General features: G+C 42.7%; 1 protein-coding gene across 3 annotated transcripts in view; it reads left to right on the top strand.

The window, feature by feature from the left end:
• Nucleotides 1-4,003: 4,003 nt before the first annotated feature.
• The window catches only part of JMY (junction mediating and regulatory protein, p53 cofactor), a 152,939-nt gene continuing 129,113 nt past the window's right edge, over nucleotides 4,004-27,829 (top strand). For all 3 annotated transcript variants that reach the window (XR_007773521.1, XM_050946892.1, XM_050946890.1), the window contains exon 1: nucleotides 4,004-5,245. Coding sequence is in view for 2 of the 3 variants with exons in the window: in XM_050946892.1 (XP_050802849.1) it covers nucleotides 4,319-5,245 (927 nt within the window). In the remaining variant the exon portion in view is untranslated. The remainder of the gene's footprint in view (nucleotides 5,246-27,829) is intronic.

Here is a 27,829-nt window from a genome sequence, read left to right as displayed (position 1 = left end):
TTCATCTTTCGCTGGCCCTGGGATGATGATTATTAATTATTTCTATTATCACAGCACCTAGGTGCCCCAGCCATGGACCAGGACCCCACTGTGCTACGTGCTTACTAACGCAGAACAGACAGTCCCTGCCGCAAAAAGTTTACAATCTAAGTATAAAACAAGAGACGAAATATGGAAACAGACAGACCAACGGGGGTATACAAGACAAAAATAAGACCGTATTGGTCAGCATGACAAGCTGTGGTATCAGGACACCAGCAGCCTATCTGTTGTCAAGGAGTGAAACCATTCCTGTTCTAAAGATACCATTTTGACTGAATTCCTACTGTTGGGTCAATCTTGAGTTTCCTTGTTAGGGTAATACATCCCTCTCTGAGCAAGTCCTCAGCACTATGTCCATCAGGGTTCACAAAGACCTGAGATAGTGATTCCACAGTTTTATTGTCTCAAAAGTAGTAATACTAGTAGAAAGACTGGATATATTTACTGGTATGTATTACACATTGACTTTTTTCATTTGTGCATTATTAAAGACAAAATCAGATTGATATTTACACTCATATCCTGAAGAGTTTATTTCTGAATACCTGACAGAAACAGTCTATAGCTTTCCTCTCTGGACACAAAACTGTTTTCAATTGGAAGCTATGTTTGACTGATATTTGTTGAATTGTGTTGGCATTTAAACTACATGATAAATAGAAGTTATCTTTCACTGGAGTATCTCCCTTTTTCAAACCAGTTTTTCTTTGAGCTGATGTTCTTTCCTTCTAACTTTTTATGTCTGGTAGTCATGTTTTCCACACCACTCTGCATGTGTCTAGTCCAATGCTTGATTGCAAAGGAATGCATTTCCTTCTGGATACCTCCTTTGGAGTACTGTCACCGGGTGATGCCTCACCGGCACGGCACCTCCTGCTGATCATCCTGGGAGTTAGCTCTTCCAGCCTAGAGCACCCCCTGCAGGCCAGTTTCTCACGTGCCACTGGCCCCCATGTCCCTCCTGGACCCTAGTGCCCCTCCTCATCAGGGTTCTGCCCCAGCAGTAACCCACAATCTGGGTCTCCCCACCCTCTATCCCCACCTTGCCTCAGTGGCTACTGCTAACTCCTGCTCACTGGGGCAGACTACAGTCTGTAAACCACTCATCATTGGCAAGGGGGTTAGGAGCTGCTGCCTTCACTTAGCTCTGGCCCTTTTTAGCCTTTTAGCAAGGCCTGAGGCTCTCAAACTCCCTCTGCCCTTCCCCAACACTGCTCCACTTTAGGTACTCTTCTCAGCTCCCAGGCAGCCAAGTCATTCTCTCGCATAAGCTAGAGAGAGTCTCTTCTACTCTCTGGCCCTTAGCCCTCTTATAGGGCCAGCTGTGGCCTGATTGGGGAATGGCCCCACCTGTGGCTGTTTCCCCCATTCAGCCTAGTTTTTCCCCTGCCCCAGCCCTCTCCCAGGGCTGTTCTTAGTCCTTCAAGGCATGAGTGGGGTGACCATTCTGCTACAAGTACAAAACGTATATCATCCTCAGCCTGAGGACCATATAATATGGTCCTGTCTCCAGCTGTTTGCTATTGAGTCAACATTTCCCTCACTTTTCCCTTCAGTTCCAAGTTTTGGCATTCAAGAAGTCACGATAATTTTCCAGGGTACATGAGATGGCTTTGTACAGTGTCTTTGGTCCTCCGTGTTCGGAGAATGTTTGGGTTTGCAGAGGTTATCCTCAAACTTTGTTGTTTCCAAAAATAGGACTTTTTAAGAGACTCCTAGGACTCCTGCCATAAGAAAAGGGATCATTTAATTACTTGCGCTGCTTCTCTGACAATATTGTTTCAGGACGGATTCTTACTCATGTATCACCTCCTCTCAGATCTGAAAAGGTGTGGGGGGGCAACATTTTTCAATTACTGTTTTTTCTCTAATGGTCTTGCCCTATCATATAAATATTTTGGGGCCCTATTATTGTTGTTACATTTAAATTTGAGAAGAACTGTTTCCCACTCATCCAGGAAGTGAAAGGAGACATTCTAAAGGGCACCATGACACTGGCAGTAGGCCTCAGACTGAGGGTGAATTCTCAGTGCCAAAAATCTTTGAAAGTTAGATATTTCACCTAGTCTCATACTAAGAAACTGAGACGCAAAAGCAGGAATCCACTGAAATTATATCAAAAGAGAAGCAGAATTACAGGTGACTTGTTATCCCTTTTATGATGCGGTCCTTACAGTGCAATTGTCTAGTTTAGATATAGTATGTTCTGTATTTGGAATTACTTGAAGTGTCAACCAACGCAGAATAAAGTTGCCCACCTTTAAGTAGGCCAGGTAAACACGAGCATGTAATTGCTGTGCCTCGGTGCTCTCAGTTTACATCAAGATATCATCTATAAAACCACCCAAGACTTGGCTATTTCAGTGACTGCTTCTGTCCCCAAGTCCCACCACAGAGGCTGTTATCTGCCAGAGGTGCTTTTGCTATCTATCTACGGACATGAACTTCTAAAGCAAGGACGAGCATTCTTGCTAGAGGTCCCCTGACTCTGGAAATTACTCTTTTGAGGTATTCCTGCACCTCAGTTTGATGGTTTTACTTTGTCATGCAGGATGCATTTATTCAATTTCTAGTCAGGAGGAAGGGAGGGAGTACCAGCAACAGACGTGGCCTTTATTTGTGTCAGTCGCTGGTAACAGAGGTTTGTTTTTAACTTGTGCAACAGTTGCCCAGGTATCACAATGAGTAACTCAACATAAGGAAATAAGATAACCTACATAAAACACCAAACTCTTTCCCATTTCTCCTGGAAAGACTGTATTTGGGGCAGATGAAGAGTACAAAAAAATCCCAAGCCAACCACACCCACCATTAGTGAATGTGGCTTCATTATTACAGCATGGGATTTACATGTCCTTCAATGACAAGTAAGTCCTTTCCTGGGCTGGGTAACTGAAATAGAAAAATACATTTTAGGTGTATCCTTTTTGAAAAAACAAGGGAAGCAATTTTGGAAACAAAAGTTTGTGTGAGAAGAGAGGACAGTGGAGAAGAAAGTGAAACAGCAGGATGGGTTAGTGATTAGTTGCTGTCTGTTTGACTCCTACACGGAGTAGCAGCTAATGAGGGGAGAATCCTTTGAGGTTGTTTTGGGATTACAGATCTGTTGGAAGGAAAAAGAAGGATGATATGCCAAGAAATGGAAGAGAAACTAAATCATGGAACCCAGAGAGACAATGGGTTTTCAAAGACAAAAGGAAGCGTGAAAGCCGAGCTGCCCCGGAACTGACAGAGATGGAGGAATTGACCCCCTCCTCCCTTACCCTGTTATCCCAGAGGTGGCAGCGCCCCATGGCACTCCCCCCTGGACATTTCATCCGCCAGAGCCAGCAGCTGTGGGGTCAGGAAGAGGACTGACTTCGAATTACCCCTCCCTGCAGAGAAGGCGAGACTCCAGTTAAATCCCCCCGACAGAGACGATGAGGAGGGTAACGTAACACTCAGGCCTCAGCCGGCCGGTGTAACGACAGAAACAGTTCAACCTCATGGACCAGGCGGCAGCAATTCCTGAGCAGGAGCACAGATAGTTTCCTTATGCGGCAGAAACTGCAGCTAGTTGCAAAACGGGAGGGTTGCTCAAAGTGTCGTTACACCTACAGGCTCTTCTCTCCCCAACTCTTGCTTTTATTTTGTTTCCCTCCAACTGCGCTTGCGCCTGCTCCCCGGACAAGCCGACCCCAGCTCCCCCGCCCCATGGCGGTTAGGCCGCCCCGATTCTGAACGCCGCACGTGCGGCTCCTCGCGCCGCTCCCCTGAGCCTGACGCAGGCTACGGACCGGTGACAGCGTGAGGAAGGGGAACGGGCGGAGCATCCCCGTGGAGGAGGGGGGAGCTCTGTCTGGCGGCCTGGGGGGAGGAGCGCCGGCCGCCCGCGCCCCCCGCCGTTCACAGGAGAGGAGCCGGAGGAGGGGCGGGGACAGCAAGTGGCTTGGGGGCGGGACAGGACCCTAAGGCGGGGTGAGATGCCGCAGCGGCCGCGTCGCTTGTAAACAGAGCCTGCTTCTGCCCACGTGATCGTGCGAAGTACCTGTACGGGGAGCTGTGTTGTCCGCGGCGGCGCTCGCCCGCCCGCCCGCCAGGTGCAGGACAATACCGCGGCGGGAGGCGGGGCCGGCGCAGCTCGCGTCGCGCGCGCTGGGAGACAAGCGGCAGCGGGAGGCCGAGCTCGCGAGCGGCCGTTCCCCCCCAGCGCATCCTTCTCCCCCAAGATGGCTGAAGGCGGGCAGTGAGCCGGCGGCGGATGTGGATGCCTAGCGCGGCCGCGTAGCGGAGCACCATGTCCGCCTTCGCGCTGGAGGAGACGCTGGAGGCGGACTGGGTGGCGGTGAGGCCCCACGCCTTCCTCGAGCGAGAGAAGCACAAGTTCGCGTTCATCGTGGCCTGGAACGAGATCGAGGGCAAGTTCGCCATCACCTGCCACAACCGGACGGCTCAGCGGCAGCGCAGCGGCTCGCGGGAGTTGCGCCGGGGCAGCCTCGGGGGGCCGGAGCACAGGGCCCCTGCCCAGGTTGACGCCCCCGCGGCCCGCCGGACCCCGGCCTGTGGGGCGGACTCCAGCCGGGCCAGGAGCTCTTCGCATCCCCGCGCGGACTCGCTGCTCCGGAGCACCGAGAAGGGCGCCGCGGCCGGGGCAGAAGGGATGCTGAAGAGCCCGCTGCGGACGAAGGCTAGTCCGGTCCGGAGGCCTCCGCGCAACACGGAGGCGGCGGCGCCGAGCCCAGCTAGTGCGGCCGAGGAGATCGAGGTGCTGGAGCTGGTGAAGGATGAGCCCGCGGCCCCGCTGTTCTTGTTGCCGGGACCCGTGCAGCAAGGTGCCGAGCCGGCCACAAACGCGGACTCCTCGGGGGAAGAGTGCAGCTGGGCCGGCCTCTTCTCCTTCCAGGACTTGCGGGCCGTGCATCAGCAGCTGTGCTCGGTGAACTCGGAGCTAGAGCCTTGCCTGCCCGTCTTCCCCGAGGAGCCCTCGGGCATGTGGACGGTGTTGTTCGGGGCCCCGCAGCTGTCAGAGCAGGAGATGGACGCGCTGTGTTACCAGTTACAGGTTTACCTTGGCCATAGTTTGGACACTTGCGGGTGGAAGATCCTTTCCCAGGTGCTCTTCACCGAGACCGACGACCCCGAAGAGTACTACGAGAGCTTGAGTGAACTCCGGCAGAAGGGCTACGAAGAGGTGCTGCAGCGGGCTCGCAAACGCATCCAGGAGGTGAGGCCCCAACAGAGCTAGGACCCCTCTGCATAGCTTCCACTTGTTTCCACTCTGTGCCACTCTGTAACTCTGCTACCCCACTCCTCCCATCCGTACAATTGTACAAGGTAAATAGAAAACTAGTGTAGAAAAGGAAAACTTTACTCTGAGTGTATGTAGCTAAAAAGTAAAACTTTGGAGATGGAAAAACTGGGCTAGACCTTGCTGGATCCAGAGTCATATTTGGATTGTTTCAAGTGCTCATGGTGTCAGGGGCCAGACTTCTGTGATGTCCTAGGAGCAGCTAGATTCTAAACAGTAAAATTAGGGGTTTATGGATAAAAATTTGCTGGATCTGGTGAGACGTAAGTGCCAGGTATATGTTTTCTGCATTGTTCTTGCGCCAGGAAGTGTTGGAGTCTAGATTTTTCTGTTTGAGTGAGATTAGCAATTTGTGTTGTCTAATTTGACAGTTCAGTTTGGGAGCTTGAGGTAAAAAAATTGTAGGCTCCAAAAGACTCTGGGTACAGATTGTTCTTTGCAGTGCTAGTGAGCAGTCTGTGGATTTTTGCAGTAGAATTGGAGTTGCATTTCTCTTTAGCTAGAAGAATTCTGGGATTTGGGATTTAAAAAAAAGACCTGGCTCAAGAAGAATCTACTTGTGTTACTGTTTTGCCAGTTTGCAAAAAGGTCTACTTTTTTTTTTTTTTTTTTTTAGGTCTACTGGGACCTGCTGTTTTAGTTTTGTTTACAGAGTAGAATTTGGAGGACTGGAGTTAAAAATTAGCAGGATCCAGGTACAAGATTTTATTTCTGCAGTGCTACTGGGCTGAGATGTGTCAGCATCCAGATTTTTTCCAATGTTGTTGCACAATTTTTTATTTAGGTTGTGCAGTGTTGGCCAAAAAACTGCCAAGCTCCAGATGCCTGATTTAGGTTTTAACTAAGCTCAAGTGCTGGGATGCAATGGGGTCTGAACTTTTTTAGTGCCATAGAAGCAGCCATACTTCATTCATGTCATAGAATTTGGCTGATGAGGGCCAAAATAGGATAGATCCTACAGGATCCAATTGCTAGATCTGGGTTTTTGTAGCACTGATGCTCAGATTTGTGGAGGTCTGAATTTATTTATTTGGAAGTAGCTAGATTTGGGCTCTATTCTGACTGTACAGTTTAGGGTCTTGGGTCCATAAATAATCAGGATTCAGGGTAGATCCAGTTTTCATCCAGTGAACAGACTCATGGAGATCCACAACATGTTAATTTGGAGGATCATGCCATGATGTTGAGTCATTACTCTCACCACAATGCAGCATTTTCATGCATCGACACCTTATTACAATGCCATGTCAGAATTGATAATTGTCATTTTTGTGGCATTCTTACCAAAGGGGCCGAATTCATCCTTGGTGTTAACTTAATTGATCGTATGTCACTGATGAATTTAGCCTAATATTCCTCTTCTCATTTTACTTTCTTGTCCACAAGAGAGAAATAAGAAGTAGCCTAGAGACTCTTGGCCATTTGCCTAGCACTCTTTTTGTGTGGCGCTGTGTAGTATAAAAGAGATGCCTAAGAGAGCCATGTGTAAGGCCTTGAACCTCATTTGGTGATAGAGCATTGGTTCAGTATTATTACCATACAGTTATGGGTCCTGGCAAGTCTCCACCAGAATCATAAGCAGAAAAAAAAATTAGGCTTCCAAATAAGCTGTCTTCAGTCAGATTTGGATGCTGTTAATGTCTTGCGTTCTTGATAAATGTGTATAATTTGGTGCAGACAAAATGTCATGGCAGCATGTCTGTATTTGACCACAGTACAATCTTTCCTCCCCATAGTAACCGAACTAATTGTATACCTAAAGTCTATACAGTTTTATCTCTGTCAGTGCCTATTGTGTAAATCTATCCATCTTTAATTAAAAAGTGCTTCATGTTTAAGAAAGGAGACCAACTGGTTGACCTGCTCTTTCATTTTTGGCTCTCAGGTTTCTGCTTCCCTACCCATTGAAGCAGCTTGCTTGGTAATAGCTTCATTTTAAACAAATAATTTGCATCATTTGGCTTTGTAATTTTTAAGAAAAAAGAGGAACAGATGATGGGGTATCCAATATTGGTTAACAGGTAATTCTGAAGATAAAAGTTTTCTGTGTCTTGGAGACAGGCTTGGCTCTTCCCCTGAAATGTAAACCTGCAGGATCACATTTCATAGAATATTAGGGTTGGAAGGGACCTCAAGAGATCATCTATCTAGTCCAACCCTCTGCTCAAAGCAGGACCAATCCCCAAATGGCCCCTTCAAGGATTGAACTTCCAACCCTGGGTTTAGCAGGCCAATGCTCAAACCATTGAACTATCCCTCCCCTCTCATATAGTCCCTTTCAACTTGCCTTTTCCATCTGTACTTGAAATCTACTTATCACTGGATAGGAATATTAGATTCCTGCAGTTTTGCATGGCTATATATTTTAGAGCTTTGAGGGGCAATGCTGAGTGTTCTCAGCATTGGGGATGGTGTGTGTTATGAAACCTGGCGAATGTAGATGGTTTTGGTTAGTGTACAAAAGATTTCAAACAGTACTTAACATCTTAAAACATATTTTTAAGGCTTACATTTTTTCATGTAACTTTTTATAAGATAAATTCAATTGTGCACTTTAAGATGCTATAATATTACTTCTAAAATACTTGTAATATCCCTAGGTGTTCATTCTGTTAATTTGAAGGGAGTATGGGGCGAAACAATCTGAGCAAAAACCACCCCCTTTGTCTTTATTGTTGTAGTGTCCCACTCTTTGCCATCTGTTGCTTTTCATAAGTGCTACAAGATCTAATTGATCTTTTCAGCAGTTAATAATTGGTGCCGTTAGTCCTAGGCATCTTTCTTTGTTTGAACTGTAAAGTTTTAATAAACCATAAGCATTTCTCTCCACTTGCAGTGACTATTGTGCAACAAAGATTCAAAATAAGGAAGACAAAAATAGTTGTACAGGAAGGATATAATCAGCATTGTAAGGATGTGATTTTTATCAGTTAATATCAGTAAATGCCGATTTCACACAAACTGCTGAAAAAATAATTTCCCCAGATAATACTTGAAATGTACAGCGAGACAAAATAAGAAACGTGCTGCTTGAGAACTTTAGAGTTCTAAGGATATTTCCTTTGTATATTTTGATATAATTGAAAACAAATAATTACAAAACTTTTACTTTTGGAATCTCAGCTTTTACTTCTTGAATCTCATCATGTCATTAAATAATTGTCTGACTTCCTCCCCCAGTGCCCCACAACTGTGAACATTTAAATAAAAATCAGAAAAAAGGCTTAAAATCGAACAACGATATTATTCATAGAGATTATATAAAAATCAAATTCTGCCAAGTCTGTGTAAAATGATTTTAATAATTTGTTTTTCTTTTCTTAGAAATGCATTTTACTATAGAAGTAATGTTTTTGCAGGTCTAAGCTCATCTACACTAGGTGGGTTTGCTGTATAGCTGTACTGGCAAACTTCGAGAGTAGACTAAGCCTTGCTTTACTCCCTCCTGCTTAGCCAGCTGTGAAGTGGAGGATTTGGGGAGATGCCTATACTACATGCCTACTGCATCTTCTCTTTATGGGGTCCTTCAGTGTATAGTTTCTTTGCCTTTCTCTGCTGCTGCTCCTATCTCTTCTTTACTGCAGCAGCATGAAACTGACACTCTTGACAGTTGCACTGCTGCCAGCAAGGCTCTGAATTGTAGTTGTGAAACTGGCTAGAACTTGTTAATTTTATCCTGCTACTGCTTGGTAAAGTTACCATCAGCAGTTGAAGGGGCATTGCAGGAGTCTACCAGCAGGTGCAGGAAGATCACTCTGCTTCATTTGTTTACAATCTGTTTATATTTGGGTTATTTTCATGATCTTAAGGTCTAGAAACAATTTTAATGAAAGCTTAAAGTCAGAAGTTCTCTTATCTGCTGTGGCTAGTTTACCACTGTTTTGGGGCTAATAGATTTTATTTTAATCTCTTCCTCAGTTTAGTACACATACAGAGCACTTTACTAAGCAACTGGATTGTTTTATAGATCTTTAATTTTTCAACTCTTGGTTTAATTTTGCTTTTGATTCAAAGTGGCAGACCTTAAAAAAATCTTCTGTCAGAAGTCTTATGAAGTATTGATATAAATAACTAAGGTTGCTATCACTGAACCCCCCCCCCCATTTGCAAATATCTTGTATTTGATAATAGTGCATGTGGTCAGTCATACTATTTGTAGAGTCAGTGAATTTCTTTTAGATGTGGTTGGCCTTTTATGTGGGCATAGAGGAGAGAAACAAACAAAAAGTCAAGTCACAATATTGCCAGTGAATTATTTCACATCTTGCAGTTGATTAGATTTAACAGTGTTGTTTTAAAGGGATGCTGTCAATGTAGGAGTTAACGTGTCAACTTCAGTGTAAAACAATTCAAATAGTAACAACTTGTAAGGATTCTGTCTCATGCACATTTGAATGTTTTTGCTTCTGGTAAAGGAAGCATTCCACAGGTGAAAGCAGTATAGTGAGAAAGTGATGTTTGCATGATAATTCCAGTAATTTTAAAAACTAAACCGTAGTTATTTGACTGCTTACTAACAATTTGGATTTAGCTTTGACATAAATGTATCTGTTAAATATGTAGTCATGCACTCTGTCTCTTCTCATAGTTCAGTGCCCAGCTGTTTAAAGCAGAACATTCCCCTTTTATATCCATTCTGGATTATCAAATAGTTTGTGTATAGAATCATTGTGCTTGAATACTGCAGAAGATAAAGATAAATCCTGTCTAGTAACTGTAATGGTTAAATCTGAAAGATTTGCAAGACTTCTTGTAAGAGGAATAAAACATCTTTTGTTTTATACTTCTCTTTGATTTGAAATTCAGAGGGTTCAAATCTTGGCTTCTTTATTCATTATTCTGAACGTTCTATATCAGTGGTTCTCAAACTTGCGCTGCCCCTTGTTCAGGGAAAGCCCCTGGTGGGCTGGGCTGGTTTGTTTACCTGCCGCGTCCGCAGGTTCGGCCGATTGTGGTTCCCACTGGCCGCGGTTCGCTGCTTCAGGCCAATGGGGGCTGCAGGAAGGGCAGCCAGCACGTCCCTCAGCCCGTGCTGCTTCCTGCAGCCCCCATTGGCCTGGAGTGGCGAACCACGGCCAGTGGGAGCCACGATTGGCCAAACCTGCCAACACGGCAGGTAAACAAACCAGCCCAGCCCACCAGGGGCTTTCCCTGAACAAGTGGTGGCCCAAGTTTGAGAACCACTGTTCTATATGACTTTCTGTGGTGGTAGACATCGGTTAATTGGGTAGTATTGTTTTTTTTCAGTTGAAGTAAAAGAGAGCAGAAGAAAGCTAGCGTTGAACACTTTGAAAATTCCAGATGTAGATGATTGACAACAGACCTCAAATACTTGTTAACGATAGTTTTTTTAGAAACCAATATTGTTGCTCTGCAGTCTTGATTCAACACTGAATATTTGAACAAATGATCTTGAAACCACTCTAGGTGAGTAATGTAGCTTAGTTAACATCTGCCAGTTTTTTTGGCACAGTATTCTGTATGGAATTAGCCAGTGGCCTCATTCTATTGTCCACATCATAATTAGGTTTGGCAGAATTTGATTTTTATTTTATGTACATTTTGATGGATAATATAAATATTTATTTTTGAGCATTTTTATTTTTATCCATTTAAATTTTCACAGATGTGGGAAGGGGGTCATAAAATAATTTAATGACAGATTGAGATTGAAAAAGTTAAAACTCTATAATTGTTAAAATATAAATAAATTCACAAGCAGCATTTTCTTCAGCCATCTGTAAATTTTGATTGTTGATTTATGTATATGATGAAATCAACATTTACCAATAATCTAATCTTTCCAAGACCAATCATAATGTGCACTAATTAGTACTTAGTTGGGAGCCCTAGCCAGAGAGGATTTTTTTCCAGAATTGTCCTTATTCAGCTGTCTTTTTAACTTAGGGCATGTTTTCACTAGCAGTGTTAAAGTGCTGCTGTGGCTGTGTGGTCGCAGCACCGGCGCTGGGAGAAAGCTCTCTCAGCACTTTAAAAAAAACCCCACCTCCAGGAGGGGAGTAGCTACAAGTGCTGGGAGTAGAGCTGTCTACACTGCCATTTTACAGAGCTGAAACTTGCAGTGCTCAGGGGTGTGTTTTTTCACACCCCTGAGCGAGAAAGTTGCAGCGCTGTGAGTGGCAGTGTAGACAAGGCCTTAGTCTGAATTAGAGTTGCTATCTGTATATAGGCCTAGAGGCATTTTTTTCAGTTTATCATGGACTAGTCAAAGCTTACAAGTGCCTTACAGAGTCAAACCTCTTAAGATATAATTTTCCACCTGACTCATCCTGCAGCTGTTTAATACAGCATTGAAGATACTAAATGATGATATCTTTAGATAAACAGAAATCACAAAGGTAGTAACTTTCCCATCTTGCATACTAAAAATGCAAATACATTAACACTTTTCTTTTTCAAAATGAACATCTCTGCACTTCTGAAATATCAAGTGTATTTTGTTTATAGATTAATATGTTATATACAAGATACATGCATATGGCTTAAATGTTATCAATTAAACAACAACATTTTAATTTTGAGAGTAAGATATTAACTTGAAGACATGGAAACATTTGACTGAGGGTGATATAGAGCTTACCTTAAGGGAACATTATAAAGAATTCTTGGGCTTTAAGTAAAACTTCTGAAGTTCTGTTTGGAATTATTTTGTCCTTTTAAGTAGCAGTCTTTTGTTGTTTAAAAAAAAAAATGTTCACCATTTTGCCTTAGCTTTCTACATCTTATTGTTTTTACATTTCGCTTGTTTATATATTTCTCTTCCCTTTTACTTTCGTTCTGTGGGCAGAAACAAATTTAAACAATTTTGGTCTTTGAAGCTGTAATACCCTATCTTTTCTCAGAGGTTCGGGTTTTTGTAAATGTGATTTTGCTTTCTGCTGACAGTGTTGGGGAAAACAACACAAGAGTGAGCTTCTTGAAAAACGTACAAAATTAATAGTTTTATGCACTTCATCTGTAATAGATGAATGCATCTTTGAAAAAGCACTCTCACTTATGCTTAGAAATCCTAGTACTTCCATAGGCTTGTGACCATAGGGTAATCAGAGTTCTGGCTTGCTGCTCTTAACTATTGCCTCCTTGTCCCCAGGCATTGTAGGGTACTTGGTCCAGGTCTACACTACAGACTAACATCAGTATAACTATGTTGCTCATGGGTGTGAAAAATCCACACCCTTGAGCAGTGTAGTTACACCGACCTAATCAGCGCTATGTTGATGGGAGAGCTTCTCCCGTTGACCTAGCTACCACCTCTTAGGGAGTCTGGACCTGGCCAATGACAATATTCCTATGCTTATAGCCGCATGCTATACGTTCCATAATATTTGGGAAGGGAAGGGGGAAAGCTTCACTCAGGGCTGGACTGCTGAGGCTCAGTGCCTGGAGGCTGAATTTGAACAGCCAGAGACCAGGGCCATTAGAGGGCCACAGAGTGGGCCATAAGGATTGGGGATGACTTGAGGCAGCAGTTTGAAGCAGAAAGCCACTAATATTTGTTGCTATGCTCTGGGAGTGCAGTGCTTGTAATGCTAGGAGGTGATTGTGATTGGTGCAGACAACGCACTAGGAAGGTTTGAGAAAATTGTCTGATGCTTTGCAGGGCTCTGTTTGCTTTCAATTAATGGAATAAAGATTGCTTTCAAACCAAAACAATCCTTTTATTAAAAAACAACAACTGGAGGAGTGAGACAAAGAAAAAAAAACACATCAGCATTGAGGGGGAAGGGAGGGTCCCAGGAGGAGGTGGGGTCCTGGGATGGTTAGATTTTTGTATGTCCAGGTATCATATGCAACCTTGTCCTTTGCAGTACAGTGCAACAGGTACTGTACTTCAGCAGGGCTAAACTGTAACAGATGGATGTTGAGTGCAGTGGGTACTAGAAGTCCGTAGGGCTGGAGTGATGGGGGGTGGGTGGGGGTGGAATGTAGTGGGTACAGACTGTATCCAGGAGGTTGATAAGAGTGTGTTGGCTGTTTCTAGGGGGCGCATGGGAAAGAGTTTTTTGCAGAAGTGGCTGCAGGGGAGGGTGGGCGTGGAGCTGCTTAGTTTGCAGTGCTAATAGTGCCTGGAACATGTCTGCTTTCCGCTCCATAGCTTTTAAGAGCCGCTCCATGGCTTCGTTCTGGCGCACTGCATTCTCCTTTCGGTCCCTCTTCTCATTGTTCCGCCACTCCTTCAATTTGTGCTTTTTGGCTGCGGAGTCACCATGACATCACACAGAAAGTCCTCTTTAGTTCTTTGTGGTGCTTCCTAATTCTGCACAGCCGTTCAGCTGCCGATAACAAAGAGGGAGGCTGTGCTTCCAAGGTCATATCTGTGAAGCCAAAATGCAACATTTTACAGAAGTAGTAATGTTTGCAACACTAAGCCCTCGTCCAGACTAACCCGCGGCATCGGCGGGTTAAAATCGATTGCTCGGGGATCGATATATCGCGTCTAGTCTGGACGCGGTGTATCGATCCCCGAGCGCGCTTACATCGATTCCGGAACTCCATCAATCCGAACGGAGTTCCGGAATCGACGCGGAGAGCCGCGGACATCGATGCCGCCCCGTCCAGACTGGTGAGTACCTCGATTTTAGAAATTCGACTTCAGCTACGTTATTCTCGTAGCTGAAGTTGCGTATCTAAAATCGATTTTAATTCCTAGTCTGGACGTGGCCATAGACCACTGATTCAGTGATTTAAAACACAGCCACTATTCACATACTTGTCACTAACTGGCTGTCTCCAGGCAAGCGCGCACAGCCACAAGACCTCCAAAATGGTGAGTAACCTCAGGGGCAGGGGAAATCAGTGTTCCAGGACCATACTGTACACTGGGCACATGCTCCTTGGGGAGAGCCAGCACTTTACGGAGAGGCCTTATAATAAATCCTGTCCCCAGGATAAAGAAGAGCTCCTGGCTGCATGCATCTCTGACCTCAGTTTTGCCCTCTGTTTCTGGCTCCCCCTCCACATCCTTGTCCAAGATTTCCACCTCCCAACTCGGTCCACTCTTGACTGGCATGCGAGCGACCAAAGTATCCACAGTGGCCTTCGCAGTGAGGTTGGGTCGCCACCGAGTATCACGTCCAGCTCTTTGTAGAACCGGCAGCTCATGGGTGCAGCACTCGAGTGGCAGTTTGCCTTCCATGCCTTGTAGTAGGCGTTCTGCGGCTCCTTCTGTCATAAACAGATAGTTAAGGGTTAATGTCTCTTTTACCTGTAAAGGGTTAAGAAGCTCATTAAACCTGGCTGACACCTGACCAGAGGACCAATAAGGGGACAAAATACTTTCAAATCTTGGTGGGGGGAAGTCTCTTGTTTGTGCTCTTTGTTTTGGGAGTTGTTCGCTCTTGGGACTAAGAGGGACCAGATGTCAATCCAGGCACTCCAAATCTTTCTGAATCAGTGTCTCATGTGTCAAACTTGTAAGTAACAGCCAGGCAAGGCGTGTTAGTCTTATGTTTGTTTTCTCAACTTGTAAGTGTTCCTTTTTGCTGAGGGGATTTTACCTCTGTTTGCTGTAACTTTGAACCTAAGGCTAGAGGGGGTTCCTCTGGGCTATATGAATCTGATTACCCTGTAAAGTATTTTCCATCCTGATTTTACAGAGATGATTTTTACCTTTCTTTCTTTAATTAAAAGCTTTCTTTTTAAGAATCTGATTTTTCCTTGTTTTAAGATCCAAGGGGATTGGATCCGGACTTACCAGGAATTGGTGGGGGAAAGGAAGGGGGGATGGTTAAGTTCTCCTTGTGTTAAGATCCAAGGGGTTGGATCGGTGTTCACCAGGAACTTGGTGAAAAAGCCTCTCAAGGCTGCCCAGGGAGGAGAAGGTTTTAGGGGGGACAGGAAGTGTTCCAGACACTGAAATTTCTGGATGGTGGCGGTGTTACCAGATTTAAGCTAGTAATTAAGCTTAGAAGTGTCCATGCAGGTCCCCACATCTGTACCCTAAAGTTCAGAGTGGAGGAGGAACCTTGACACCTTCACTTTGACCCTGCACTGCAGTGTGTTCCAGTCATGGCCCCTTTCTGTCATGCATTGTGAAATCTGTCTGTAGGTATGATAATATGGCTGGAGTGCAGCTGGGATTGGACAGCCCCTCTCCCCAAGTGCTGATGATATCCAGCGGCTTGGCGTTGCTCCAAGCGGGGGATTGCCTGGTGTGTGGAGCAGGCATGGCCACCTGGAAAGATGCTCTGAGACCACTGCACGTATCACCAGGCAAACAGGAAGGGGACTTTCAAAATTCCCAAAGAATTTAAGGGGTGAGGCTCACAGTTGGTCACATGAGTGCAGGGCAATAGAGTTCAAATAGATGATCAGAGAGCTGAGAACAGGCATTGTGGGACACCTCTCAGAGGCTGCTGCAATCGATCAGGCTGTAGCCCTGACGCAGAAAGCTGTACACCTCTTGGGGGTTTTTTTTTGTTTTGTTTTTGTTATTTTTACAGCACTGCAACTGCACAGTTTCTGCTCACTAAGTGGCTTTGCAGTGTGTTCACATTGGGAGTTATACTGCAGAAAGCTGCTTTACTGTGCAGAAACTTGCCGGTGTAGACAAGGCCTCAATTGCTTGGTGTTCCTTCTCTCTTTCCACGTTTTGTTGTGTTGCTCCCCACCCTCTGCTTTCTACTTTACTTCATCTCTCCCTCTCTAGTTTCCTTCCCTTATTCCTACATCTTCTTTTCCTCTCTTTTATTATATGTCCTGCAGGGCTTAGTTTTAAAGTCAGTCCTTTCAAAGTTGCTTACAAAATCCTGTTTTTGTTTTGTCTTCTTCAGACTCCTATCTCTGAGATATTGCCACGTAGGTAGGCTCAAACTATACAGCTGGTTCTTTCTAGTTATTGCATCTTTTTTTTAACAGCCATTTTCCTTTATAGTGTGTCAATAGTATGCTACAAATGGCCAGCAGGGCTTAGCTGTGATATAGCTTTTTATAACTGTAATGTTGCTATAATTGAGATGGAGGAGCCTCTGAAAAACAGAATCTTGTAAATGGCTGGACCTGGCAGTTCTCTATAGGCTACTATGTAGTCTTTGCCAGAACACATTTTGTACATCCTTTTCTCTAATTTAGTACACTATTGTTGGTACAATTCTAGTCTGTTTAAAATAGCCGGTTTTAGGGAAGAACACCTCCAAAAGTATAGGTTTGATCCAATTAACTGATACTTTTATGGAATTCTCGTGCTTTTCAGATGACAACATTTATGATTAAAGAATATAACGGGTAGGCAACCTATGGCACGGGTGCCGAAGGCGGCACGCGAGTTGATTTTCAGTGGCACTCACACTGCCTGGGTCCTGGCCACTGGTCCGAGGGCCTCTGCATTTTAATTTAGTTTTAAATGAATCTTCTTAAACATTTTAAAAACCTTATTTACTTTACATACAATAATAGCTGAGTTATATATTAGACTTATAGAAAGAGACCTTCTAAAAATGCTTAAATGTATTACTGGCACGCGAAACCTTCAATTATAGTGAATAAATGAAGACTCGGCACACTACTTCCAAAAGGTTGCTGACCCCTGGAATATAGTGTTGGGAGAGGAAAGGTTAATTCTGAACTTCTTCAGTCCCACCCAGATTATCCTCCGGATGTTTGGTATTTTTGTTTAGAGAGATTTTAGCACCTGTGCTAAAAAGACCATTTGCTAAAAAGAGGCTGTGGATATAAGATAAGTGGGGTGCCTTTGTTAGGGAAAATTAACATAGGATGAATACTATATAAATGCTTGAGTGCTTTGTTTAAAAGTCAGGCAACTCCTTTTAAATATGGCCCCACACCCAGTAACTTCTTATAAGACCAATTATTTATGTGGAAAATAAGTCTGCATTTCAAGTCTTGGGACCTGCTAATTCTATTGTCTAGCTTTTAGTGTCACAAAGCCACTACAAATAGCAAGAAAATCAGTTCTTTCTGAATTTTGTGATTGTGATGTATGTACATTTTATGCAGGTTTGGGCAGCTCCAGTACTCAAGAAGTGTCAATAATTGAATGTGTTTTCCTTCTTTTTAGAGAAGAGCGTCAAATGACTTAAAGGGGCAGCATCAACTTAAAAAAAAAAGATATTATTTAGGATTGTCAACAGTATAGTGGTTAAAGGAGAACCAGCTGATCTGAGTCCTTTCAAAAACACTTTGATAAAGTCCTTCACAAGAGGCTATTAAGGAAACCTAATAGACAGGGTAAGAGAGAGAATACCATGTATTTAAAAACTGATTAAGAGAAGGAAAACAGGATTAACTGTCACTGTTAACTTTTTGCCATGTTGAAACTTGGGTGCACAAATGTTTTGTACTAGAACCAGTGTTCAGTGTATTAGTGATCTAAGAAAGAGGGTAATCCACAGTTGCAGATTTCGCAGAATTATTTAGGCTCATCAAGATGAGATGACTGAAACTGTCGGAGAAATGTTAACAAAGACAATATACCTTGGAATGAATGCACTTGAACTACTCACATACTTTGTAGGGTACTAAAATTCACAGTACCAGTCAGAAAAAAGATTTTGATATTAGCATCTGTAGCTCAGTGAAAACCTTCTCAGCTTGTAGTGCTATTTAAAAGCAAACAATGTTAGCATGTAAAGACTGGGATTTTAAATATTATATCACCATTATATGAATTGATGGAATGCTCTCCCAGAACTCTGGAAACTGAGATTTGTTGGTGTATAGGATAGTCTTCAAGGATAGCGCTAGAAATACTATTGCTTGAATTACCTAAAACTAGACTGTAAAAGGTAGATCGACTAGATGAACTAATAGGTTTTTCTGAGCCATAAGTGGTATGAATTAATAAGGGTAGGGCTGTTTTCTAGTTAAAGTACATTGTCTAAACTTGCAGAGCTACTGAAGTCAGAGGAAGGTGGATCTAAACTTGGGAGCATAGATTGGGAAAGTGGTTGACAATATTTTAAATGCTTAATTGAATTAAAACAAATAGGACTTAAATTCATCCTTGGTGTAAATGGGTGCATATCCACTGAGTGCTGTACAGCAGTACTAACTTTTCCCTTTAATGTCCTTGTAAGCATCTCCATGCTTATCTCTTGACTTTAATCCACACTCTTCCCTCCTCCGCATAGGTGATGGATGTGGTATGGTCATGTGTTTGGTGTTTCTTGTATATTTGGGTAGCAAAACTCGTCAACTGGTGCAATTCCATTGGTAGTAGCAAGAGACCTGATGTGGACAAGGTTCTTATGACAGCTGGTGTTTAACACAGTGTTGCTTAAACCTGCTTTGAGAAGGTCTAAATGACATAGTGTTAAACACTGGTGGACACATCTACTTAGGACTGTCACTAAAATAACTTACATGAGTGTTGGCAGTGGTGGAAAAATTTTTGCAATCAAAACCCTAGCACAGAGAATACTAACATTTGCTTCTCCTCACATTCTGTTCATTCTTCTTTCCTTTGACCTGGCTGTTCCTTTGTCTGTTGTGTTGTCTTACTGAAACTTAAATTTTTCTTTGCAGTTCATGGCATAGGCAAACACTGGCTGTGCTATAAAATAGAACTCTGATGATGCTTTTCAACAACAGGTTTCCCCTGACTGAGTATTGAGAAATGATACTAGTGTCATCTTGGCAGAATTGTTTGTTACCATTTCAGAAAGCATAACTGAATCTCCATATTTTCCAGAATGATACTGAAAAATGTCTTCTCCGCTCAACACAAGCATTTAACCAGATTCCAATACTGATTCCAGGGACTTTCTCCTGACAACCACTGTTGATGGTCTTAAGTCCGAATTTCCTGGGGTTTATTTTATTTTATTTTTTTGGGAGGGGAGGGAGGATAATTGCAGATCCCTGTAAATGGTTTTATCTCTAATTTGATAATGTGTGCCTTAATTTTTTGACCTGGGATAGATAGATAAGGTGCAATTGAAATGTTTTATTAGAACTCATTTGGGATGACTTGTAGGTCATTGGTACAAGTCATTCTAAATGAGTGCTAACAACATCTTTTGTGCCATACTACGCCATTAAGTATTCTGTTTATGACCACACATTGTAACAAGTGTTTTTAAAATGTATGAAAGCTGCTTAAAAAACAAACAGCATTCTATCCCTTTGACTTTAAAAAGTTACATACTGTTCACCACTGCTAGAAACAAATGCCTTGTAATAGTGAAAAGACAGGTTTTCCAGGCTTTCAAAGAGATGTAGTCCATCCGATGGTCCAGGGACATCTACATCAAGCACATCACCGGCCACCAACAGTACCAGGAGGCATGAGCCAGAGTGACATCGTTCTTTGACTATGAGAAAGGGACCAAGAGACTTTCTCCGTTGGATCATATGAACTGGAACCGTAAACTCCCTGAACATTAAATCTCACCAAATGAGGGTCAGTCCATGCTCATCATCGTATCCACTCATTGTACTCCACACTTGAACATAGCCACTTTATGAACTTTATACCCACATATCTCAATGTCTGTACTGTGACCCATCAACATTTTATCCCCAGTCAGGGATATTGCAGTTTATGTATTCCTTATGACACCCGATCTTAAACCAAACTTTGCGCCCTCGATAATCTGTATACCAGAAACTTCTATGCTTAAACTCTGTACTGTTCACTTTTTTTTAACATCATCTTAATGAAATTTTTAAATTTGATTCTAGCTATGATGCATTACAAGACTGGAACTAAAGTGTAACACTGGTCAAGCACTAATTGAAATTTGACTCTTCAGGCGAGTGCAATTTAGGGAAAATTCCATACTTTATGGAATGGATATAGCAGTGTGGCACTTTTTTGTTTTTGTTTTTTTTTTTTTTAGTTGGTAAGGGTGTATGGCGGTTAGAGACTCTTCTGAAATGTTACGGTAGTTCTGGCAGAAAGAGATTGGTGGGACTGATGCAGTTGAGGTGATAAGAGGTGTATGATAAATTGCTTTTATCTTATGGTTCAGTGTGGATATCAACCTCCCCCTGCTCCCACGGTTTATTTTTCCTTAATGTTCCCTCCCCCCAACACCAAATAAGCAAAATCACAACCTCTCAAACTCTCCAAGTTTATTCTGTGGCACTTTATTCCTTTGATACTAATTTAAATTGCTGCTACCAAGAAAGCTGTACTCTACGGAAGTGATTGCACAGATTGCTAATTATAAGGGACTTGACTGTTTTGAGTGGGAGGAAAAATGTGAGCAATATGGGACTTTCACAATTCCATGCACAAGTTTAGCCTTTTATTAATAGTAATACGTTCTAAATTTTGTCTTCTCTGAATGTTAATCATGTATGGTTTGGTTTATTTCTAATTCATAGAATCATAGGGTTAGAAGGGACTGCAAAGGTCATGTAGTCTAATAATTGGTTATTTTTGATATAACAATAGTTGCTGATAACTAAAATGATTTCAGTTTGGAAACTTTTTCATAAATCTTTTAAAATTGGGTTGCACTACTTTCTTCTTAGGGTAGCCATTTCATATTTCTTCTGTTTGAATGTGGTGTTGTAGAGCCTTGGAACCATATAGGAAAGCTGTGACCATTTGGAGGTGGGCACACGAGGGCCTGGTTGTGGCACTAGGCATTTGCTCTTCAAGGCTTTAAAGTAGATGTGGTCCCCGTAAGCAACTTGGTTTCTCCTTCTCCATGGATTTGAGAAGAGGAAACTCAGCTGTGCTCTGAGTCTGGCTTTGCAATACCCTTCTTGCCTGGTCCCCCCATCTGACTCTGTTTTAATTTAGTTCTAATAGTTTTGAAAATCTTATCAATGTGGTGATGTGCATCTAGGGTTGCAAAGCAATTATGGTTTGGTGCTAGTATTTTGACTCCCGTGAACTAACTAAAAAGTGATGGAAAAGGTGCACTTCTTATCTTGCTGTTTTCTGAGAATCAGACCCTCAAATCTAATTTTTGATCTGCCTAACTAACTTCTGGACTTGTTTGGTGGGCTAGGCCTACATTCCCTGGGCTTGCAAACAACAGACTTCATGTTGTCTTAATAAAAAAGTCCTTGAGCGTGAAGTCTTTGGCTGCAGCTGAGGACACTGGCCTTACTATATATTTATCTGAAAATACTATTCAGTGTTGGCGCATTAGAATAACATCTTCTTTTTTCACCTCTTGGCTTACAGTAGATATCCTACACAGAATGTCTTTAGGCCAGGAGTTAACATGCTTTATGTTAGAGCATAGATTCCCCAATACTGACACTAGTTCCTTCTCTCAAATTCCTGGTCTTTTGAGACTTTTGGACCTGATTTTTACAGGGCAAGTTCTTCTGGATTTATAAGGATCTGAGTAGAATAGAGTCCTTTGCCAAACCCTTAGAATAAAGTGTTACCTAGAAATTTTTTTGGTTCAAAGTGACTTTGTCCCCACTGATCATTGTTGGAAAAGGTATTCATTAGTGACTTTATTTTTATTGTGATGTTTTTCATCTTCCCAAATGGAAAAATAGGAGATCTTGGATACTCTGTTTACCTTGAAATAGAGTGAACTCATCCATCCCCTCTGTTTTTCTCATCAGAATACATAGTATTAATACATCCCAATACAGATAAATACCTAATGTGTTCTCATTCTGTTAGTAATAGAAAAAGTATGTGACTTTTCCCAAACAAGGACTAATTACATGAGTGACCTGCATAACCTGTTTCGGGCTTCATCTTTCTGAGTAATGTGCCCAAACCAAGCAAATGGCAGGTGTTTATTGGTCCTTGTTTAGTATGATAGTGTTAGTCAAGAATGGGACAGCTGCGTTACGCGGCCAGTTATGCAGGTTAGACAATTACCATCTTAAAACAAAAATACTTATACTATGCTGTCATGGATTTGCTTACTGGCCTTCAGAGAAGAAATTTGAGATACATTTTTTTTATTTATAAAAGATCCTTGGTTTTAAACTGACATCTTTTGCATTGCCTGTAAATTGCTGTAGTGACTGTAAATTATGATCAGAGTTAGCAACTTAACTAAATAGAATAATTAACTGTGAACCCCATCTGGGGGTGTGTGCGCGTGCACACAATTATATGTATGCTCTTCGGAGATTTATATTAAGAACTATAGAAAAATTAGTGATTATGGTCAATAAAGCATGTGTTAGATTAAATTAGTTTGTGGTTTACTTAACCACAGTAGTATTTTTAATAGTAAATATTCTACTCATTCAGCTTCTGTAGCCTCCTTGTCCAGCAGTTCATTTTTTCCTTCTATACTATCTGCGGTGATTTGGCTATTTATATGCACTGTGAGAGAGCCAAGGACTGAGCCCCAGTCAGTGACCAAGGCCACATTATGCTAGGCAGTGTACATACACATAATGAAAAACACTATTCTTACCTCAAAAACTGCCAGTCTTTAAGTGTAAGACACCACAAAAGGTGAATACAAGAGACAGACATAGATCATTTTTATAAGTTTTTAAAGGGTATATAATTTCTGAGGTTTGTACAGCTGGACTCACATATATGCCTTTTTAAAGGCAAAGGGTTAGAATCCAGTGCCAGTTTTTAAAAAAAAGTTTTCAAATATTTTTAAAACACTTTCCACAGTGTATGGCACAGTCAGTCAAAAATTAGATACTAGCCAGCACATTAGGCATTAATCTTTCACACCAGTGGCTCAGTGTTGTCAAATTTTTTTTAGGCATCACAGCAAAGGAGAGAGTTGAAGGAGAGGGCAGTGGCTTTGGGTGTTTACAAGGAGCTTATGCCAATTATATGGGGCTGCATGGGAGAAAGCATGAATGTGTGTGTGCATAAAAAACTTTGCTTGCTATTTCTCAGTATTTTCATTTTGTTCTTATCTAGAATAACTAAAACTATCTGATAACCCTTCCAATTATTTGAATTATGTCTTTGTTTTTTTTTTTATTTTAATCAACTCATTCTTTGTACTAAACAGCAGCTCATAATCGAATACTAACTAACCCCTGCCAAACACTTGCCTCAATCCCTATTGCTGTTCAAAGGCCAGGTGAAAAAAGTAACCCTGCAGCATACTCTAAAAGCTGACAAATAAGAGGTATTTTGGACCAGGGAAGGAAGGGTATTCTAGAGTCTCTTGGCCTTTATGGAGAATACCATGCAAGTACATAGGGTGACCAGACAGCAAATGTGAAAAATCGGGATGGGGTGGGGGGTAATAGGAGCCTGTATAAGAAAAAGACCCCAAAATTGGGACTGTCTCTATAAAATTGGGACATCTGGTCACCCTATTTGTACAGCACCTGCCACAATGAGATCTTGGTCCTTGACTGGGGCTCCTAGGTGATACGGTAATTAAAAATAATAACCCTGAAGTTACAAAAGCATCAGGGCCGAATTAACGCAGGGGCTTTAGGGGCTGCAGCTCACGCACTTGGGCTAAGGGGGCCCCTGCAAAAATAAATCCATAACTATATACAATTCAGTGGTCACCAACCTGTTGATCGCTATCTACTGGTCAATCCTGGAGCCTCTGCCAGTTGATCGCGATCTCCGGACTGCTAAAAGTCCAGCGGCGCAGCAGGTCTCAGGCAGGCTCCTGCATGCAGTGGCTCCATGCTGCTCCCGGAAGCAGCTGGCTGCTGGCACGTCTCTGAAAGCTGTTCTAAGGTAAGAAGTAGGCTATTCTGAATTAACTTAACTATATTCTACATGTTTTAAGACTGAAATGTAACTACAGAACAGTTTTATGTTAATTAAAAGTCAAGTATATAATTAATAGCCTCGATAACATAATTATGATCATTTTATTTTAAATTAGGAAAAAGACTTGTATATGGGGCCCCCCAAAGTCTAATAGCCCCATGCCCACAGGAGAGTTGATCTGGCCCTGAAAGGCATGGGTGTTGATAGCAAGATCCCCATCTCCAAGTCTGGTGAGGTTTATACAGTAAGACTTTTTTGACCATCCCTGCTACTTGATTCCTAAATGCAATAGTTAATGGCCAGAATAGGGGACCATGTGTGTGAGGAAGGCAAAAATAGTTTATCAGTAATCTTGATTCCATATAATTGAAGACTACTATTCTGGCGAAACCTATTCTGTACTAGTTGTGCGTGTGGCTTCTGTTGTCTTTTGGGGGGCAGAAGAGTGGGTTAATGGGATATCTTTTGGTGGGTGCAGAGAGTGAAGAAATACAAAAAACTTAAACATTAGAACATGCATACAATTTCCAATCAAATTTTAATTGCTGCTAATATTGCCTCTGAGTTTTATGTATCATTGGCTTTGGAAATGATCTTCTGGGACTTGTATGTTCAGTAGTCCTGCTGATCTATAAGGACTTGGCAACAAAAGGAGAGAGCTCTTTGAAGCTGCCACTGTTTGGAGAAAAGGGCAGGAGTATTTAGCAGTTGCTTTAGTGAGAGTAGTGAACTCTTGCTTTATAAATTACAATGACAGATAAAGCTTGGCAGTAGTTAAATATGCCTCTGTAATTAAAAAAAAGTTTAAAATAACCTCAGGGATTCTTCCTTCTTGAGAGACACATCCAAAATGACAGGCAGGATTATGAAGCTTCCGAGGACCTTGCATTCGCTCATATGGCACCACAATACTTTTGAAGTGTTTGTGTTTTCAATAACAAGCATATATTAAAACATAAGTGACCTAAAGAGATGTGTTTGTAACGCTTTAGCATCTTAAATAAAACATCTAAATCTATGTGGTTATGAAGATAATATTCAATACAGAGTAAAACAAAGGAGCAACACTAAAGGCCCTGATCCAATATTCATGGAAAGCCTCCTGCTCGTTTCAGTGATTTTGGATCAGGCCCAAGATAAAGAACAGCACATACATGTTTGCACAGACCTCTGTAATTCAGTGCAGTGCTTTTAAAGCTTTAGTGGCAAAGTATTTGATTATTTCCATCCTTAATTTTAAAAAATCTGCTATATTTTCAAATGCATGGACTGTTCAGTTGAAGACTTGGGTTTTTGTACCAGCCAGACCCTATCTGCATAATAGTTACCCAAGCTGTAGATTCATTTATTTGTGAACAATGTAACATCTGTAAAAAGTTATCTATTGAATACTGCATTTATTTTTAGGAGTCAACATCACTCAGGCCTGTAAATTCAGAGGTTACTCTTCCCCTTGCCTCTCATTTCTCAGTTAAAACAAATTTATGAATGATTGCAAATTTTATACCAAAGTTAGGCTATTCACACACTGCAGTAAATTGGCAGCTAAAGTAACACTGAGAATTAATTACAGATATGAGGGGGAAAATATATCAACTTTATGTTAACCCTCTTACAACTGTGCACTTTTTATGCACTAAGTTTATTTTGGCAGTCACCTAACTCTTCCAAGGCCTACATCTTATGGAAAAGTACTTAACGAATTTTCATGTGAGTATATAGTGTTTCTTCTTGATAGTGCCTGTGGGAAACTTTCAACATGTACAGTGAAACTGTCTGGTATACTGTTTCCTATTGGGATTTAGAGGATATAATTTGCCTCATACTATAAGTGAATTCTGACATTAAACAGAGACTGTATATGGAATTGAAGATAAGGTTTAGTCCTTCTTTGAATGGTTATCTACACATATTCAATTCTTGGTGTGCATGCACCTCATACACATGAGATTGTATTCTTTTTGGTCTGCAGTGTCCATTGAGCAGCTTGCACCCTAGATGCCTCATGTCCCTCTGCCCTAGACTACAGAAGGTGAAGCAGCCAATCTTCCCTTAGGGTACATCTACACTACAGGATTATTCCGATTTTACGTAAACCGGTTTTGTAAAACAGATTGTATAAAGTCGAGTGCACGCGGCCACACTAACCACATTAATTCGACGGTGTGCGCCCATGGTCCGAGGCTAGCGTTGATTTCTGGAGTGTTGCACTGTGAGTAGCTATTCCGTAGCTATCCCATAGTTCCCGCAGTTTCCCCTGCCCCTTGGTATTCTGGGTTGAGATCCCAGTGCCTGATGGGGCAAAAATCATTGTCGCGGGTGGTTCTGGGTAAATGTTGTCACTCATTCCTTCCTCCAGGACAGCAATGGCAGACAATCATTTCGCGCCCTTTTTCCCTGGATTGCCCTGGCAGATGCCATAGCACGGCAACCATGGAACCCGTTCAGCTTTTTTTTACTGTCACCTTATGTCTACTGGATGCTGCTGACAGAGGCGATACTGCAGCACTACACAGCAGCATTCATTTGCCTTTGCATGACAGCAGAGACGGTTATCAGTTGTTCTGTACCGTCTGCTGCTATCATGAGTGCCCCTGGCTGAGGTCGGCTGGGGGTGCAAAGACAAAAATGGGAATGACTCCCCGAGTCAATCCCTCCTTTATAGTATTTAAAAATAGTCAGTCGTGCCTAGAATATGCGGCAAGTGTACTAGAGAACCAGTGTATCAGAGAGCACAACCACTCCGTGTCAGATCCTGCAGAAATGATGAGCTGCATGCCATTCTAGGGGGTGCCCCTGCAACAACCCCACCCGTTGCTTCCCTCCTCCCCAAACCTTCCTGGGCTACTGTGGCAGTGTCCCATCCATTTGTGTGATGAAGTAATAATGCAGGAATAAGAAACAGTGACTTGTTAGTGAGATAAAATGAGGGGGAGGCAGCCTCCAGCTGCTATGATAGCCCAGGCAGTACAGAATCTTTTATTTAGACATGAAGGGGCGGGGGGGAGGGCGCTGATGGAGCTCAGCCCCCGGTTGCTATGATGATTACTGTTACCAGTCGTTCTGTACCATCTGCTGGGAATGACTGGGAATCATTCCTATTTTTACCCAGGCCCCCCCGGCCAGCCTCACCTGAGGCCAGCCAGGAGCACTCACGGGCTCATGACCAGGAGGGCTATCAGTCCTACTGCACTGTACTGTCTGCCACCAGGGAGGGGAGGGGAGAAGAGAGGATGCTACTGTTTACTGCTGCAGCACCGTGTCTACCAGCCGCATGCGGTATACATAGAGTGATACATAAAAAAGTCAAGAAACGATTTTCCCCCTTTTCTATCATGGAGGGGGAGAGGTAGTAAATTGGTGAGCTAGACCCTGAAACACCCTGGACAATGTGTTTCACTCTACAGGCATTGGGAGCTCAGCCAAAAATGCAAATGATTTTCAGAGACGGCGGGGACTGTGGGATAGCTGGAGTCCTCAGTACCCCCTCCCTCCCTCCATGAGCATCCATTTGATTCTTTGGCTTTCCGTTATGCATGTCACGCAGCACTGTGCTGTGGACTCTGTATCATAGCCTGGAGATTTATTTCAAATGCTTTGGCATTTCGTCTTCTGTAACAGAGCTCTGATAGAACAGATTTGTCTCCCCATACAGCAATCAGATCCAGTATCTCCCATACAGACCATGCTGGAGCTATTTTTGGATTTGGGACTGCATCACCACCCATGCTGATCAGAGCTCCACGCTGGACAAACAGGAAATGAAATTCAAAAGTTCACGGGGCTTTTCCTGTCTACCTGGCCACTGCATCTGAGTTCAGATTGCTGTCCAGAGCGGTCACAGTGGAGCACTGTGGGATACCGCCCGGAGGCCA

The sequence above is a fragment of the Gopherus flavomarginatus genome, chromosome 3 (assembly GCF_025201925.1).
Source record: "Gopherus flavomarginatus isolate rGopFla2 chromosome 3, rGopFla2.mat.asm, whole genome shotgun sequence".
NCBI lineage: Eukaryota > Metazoa > Chordata > Testudines > Testudinidae > Gopherus > Gopherus flavomarginatus.
Note: the sequence above shows the minus strand (reverse complement) of the source record. Positions and strands in the feature narration are given on the sequence as shown.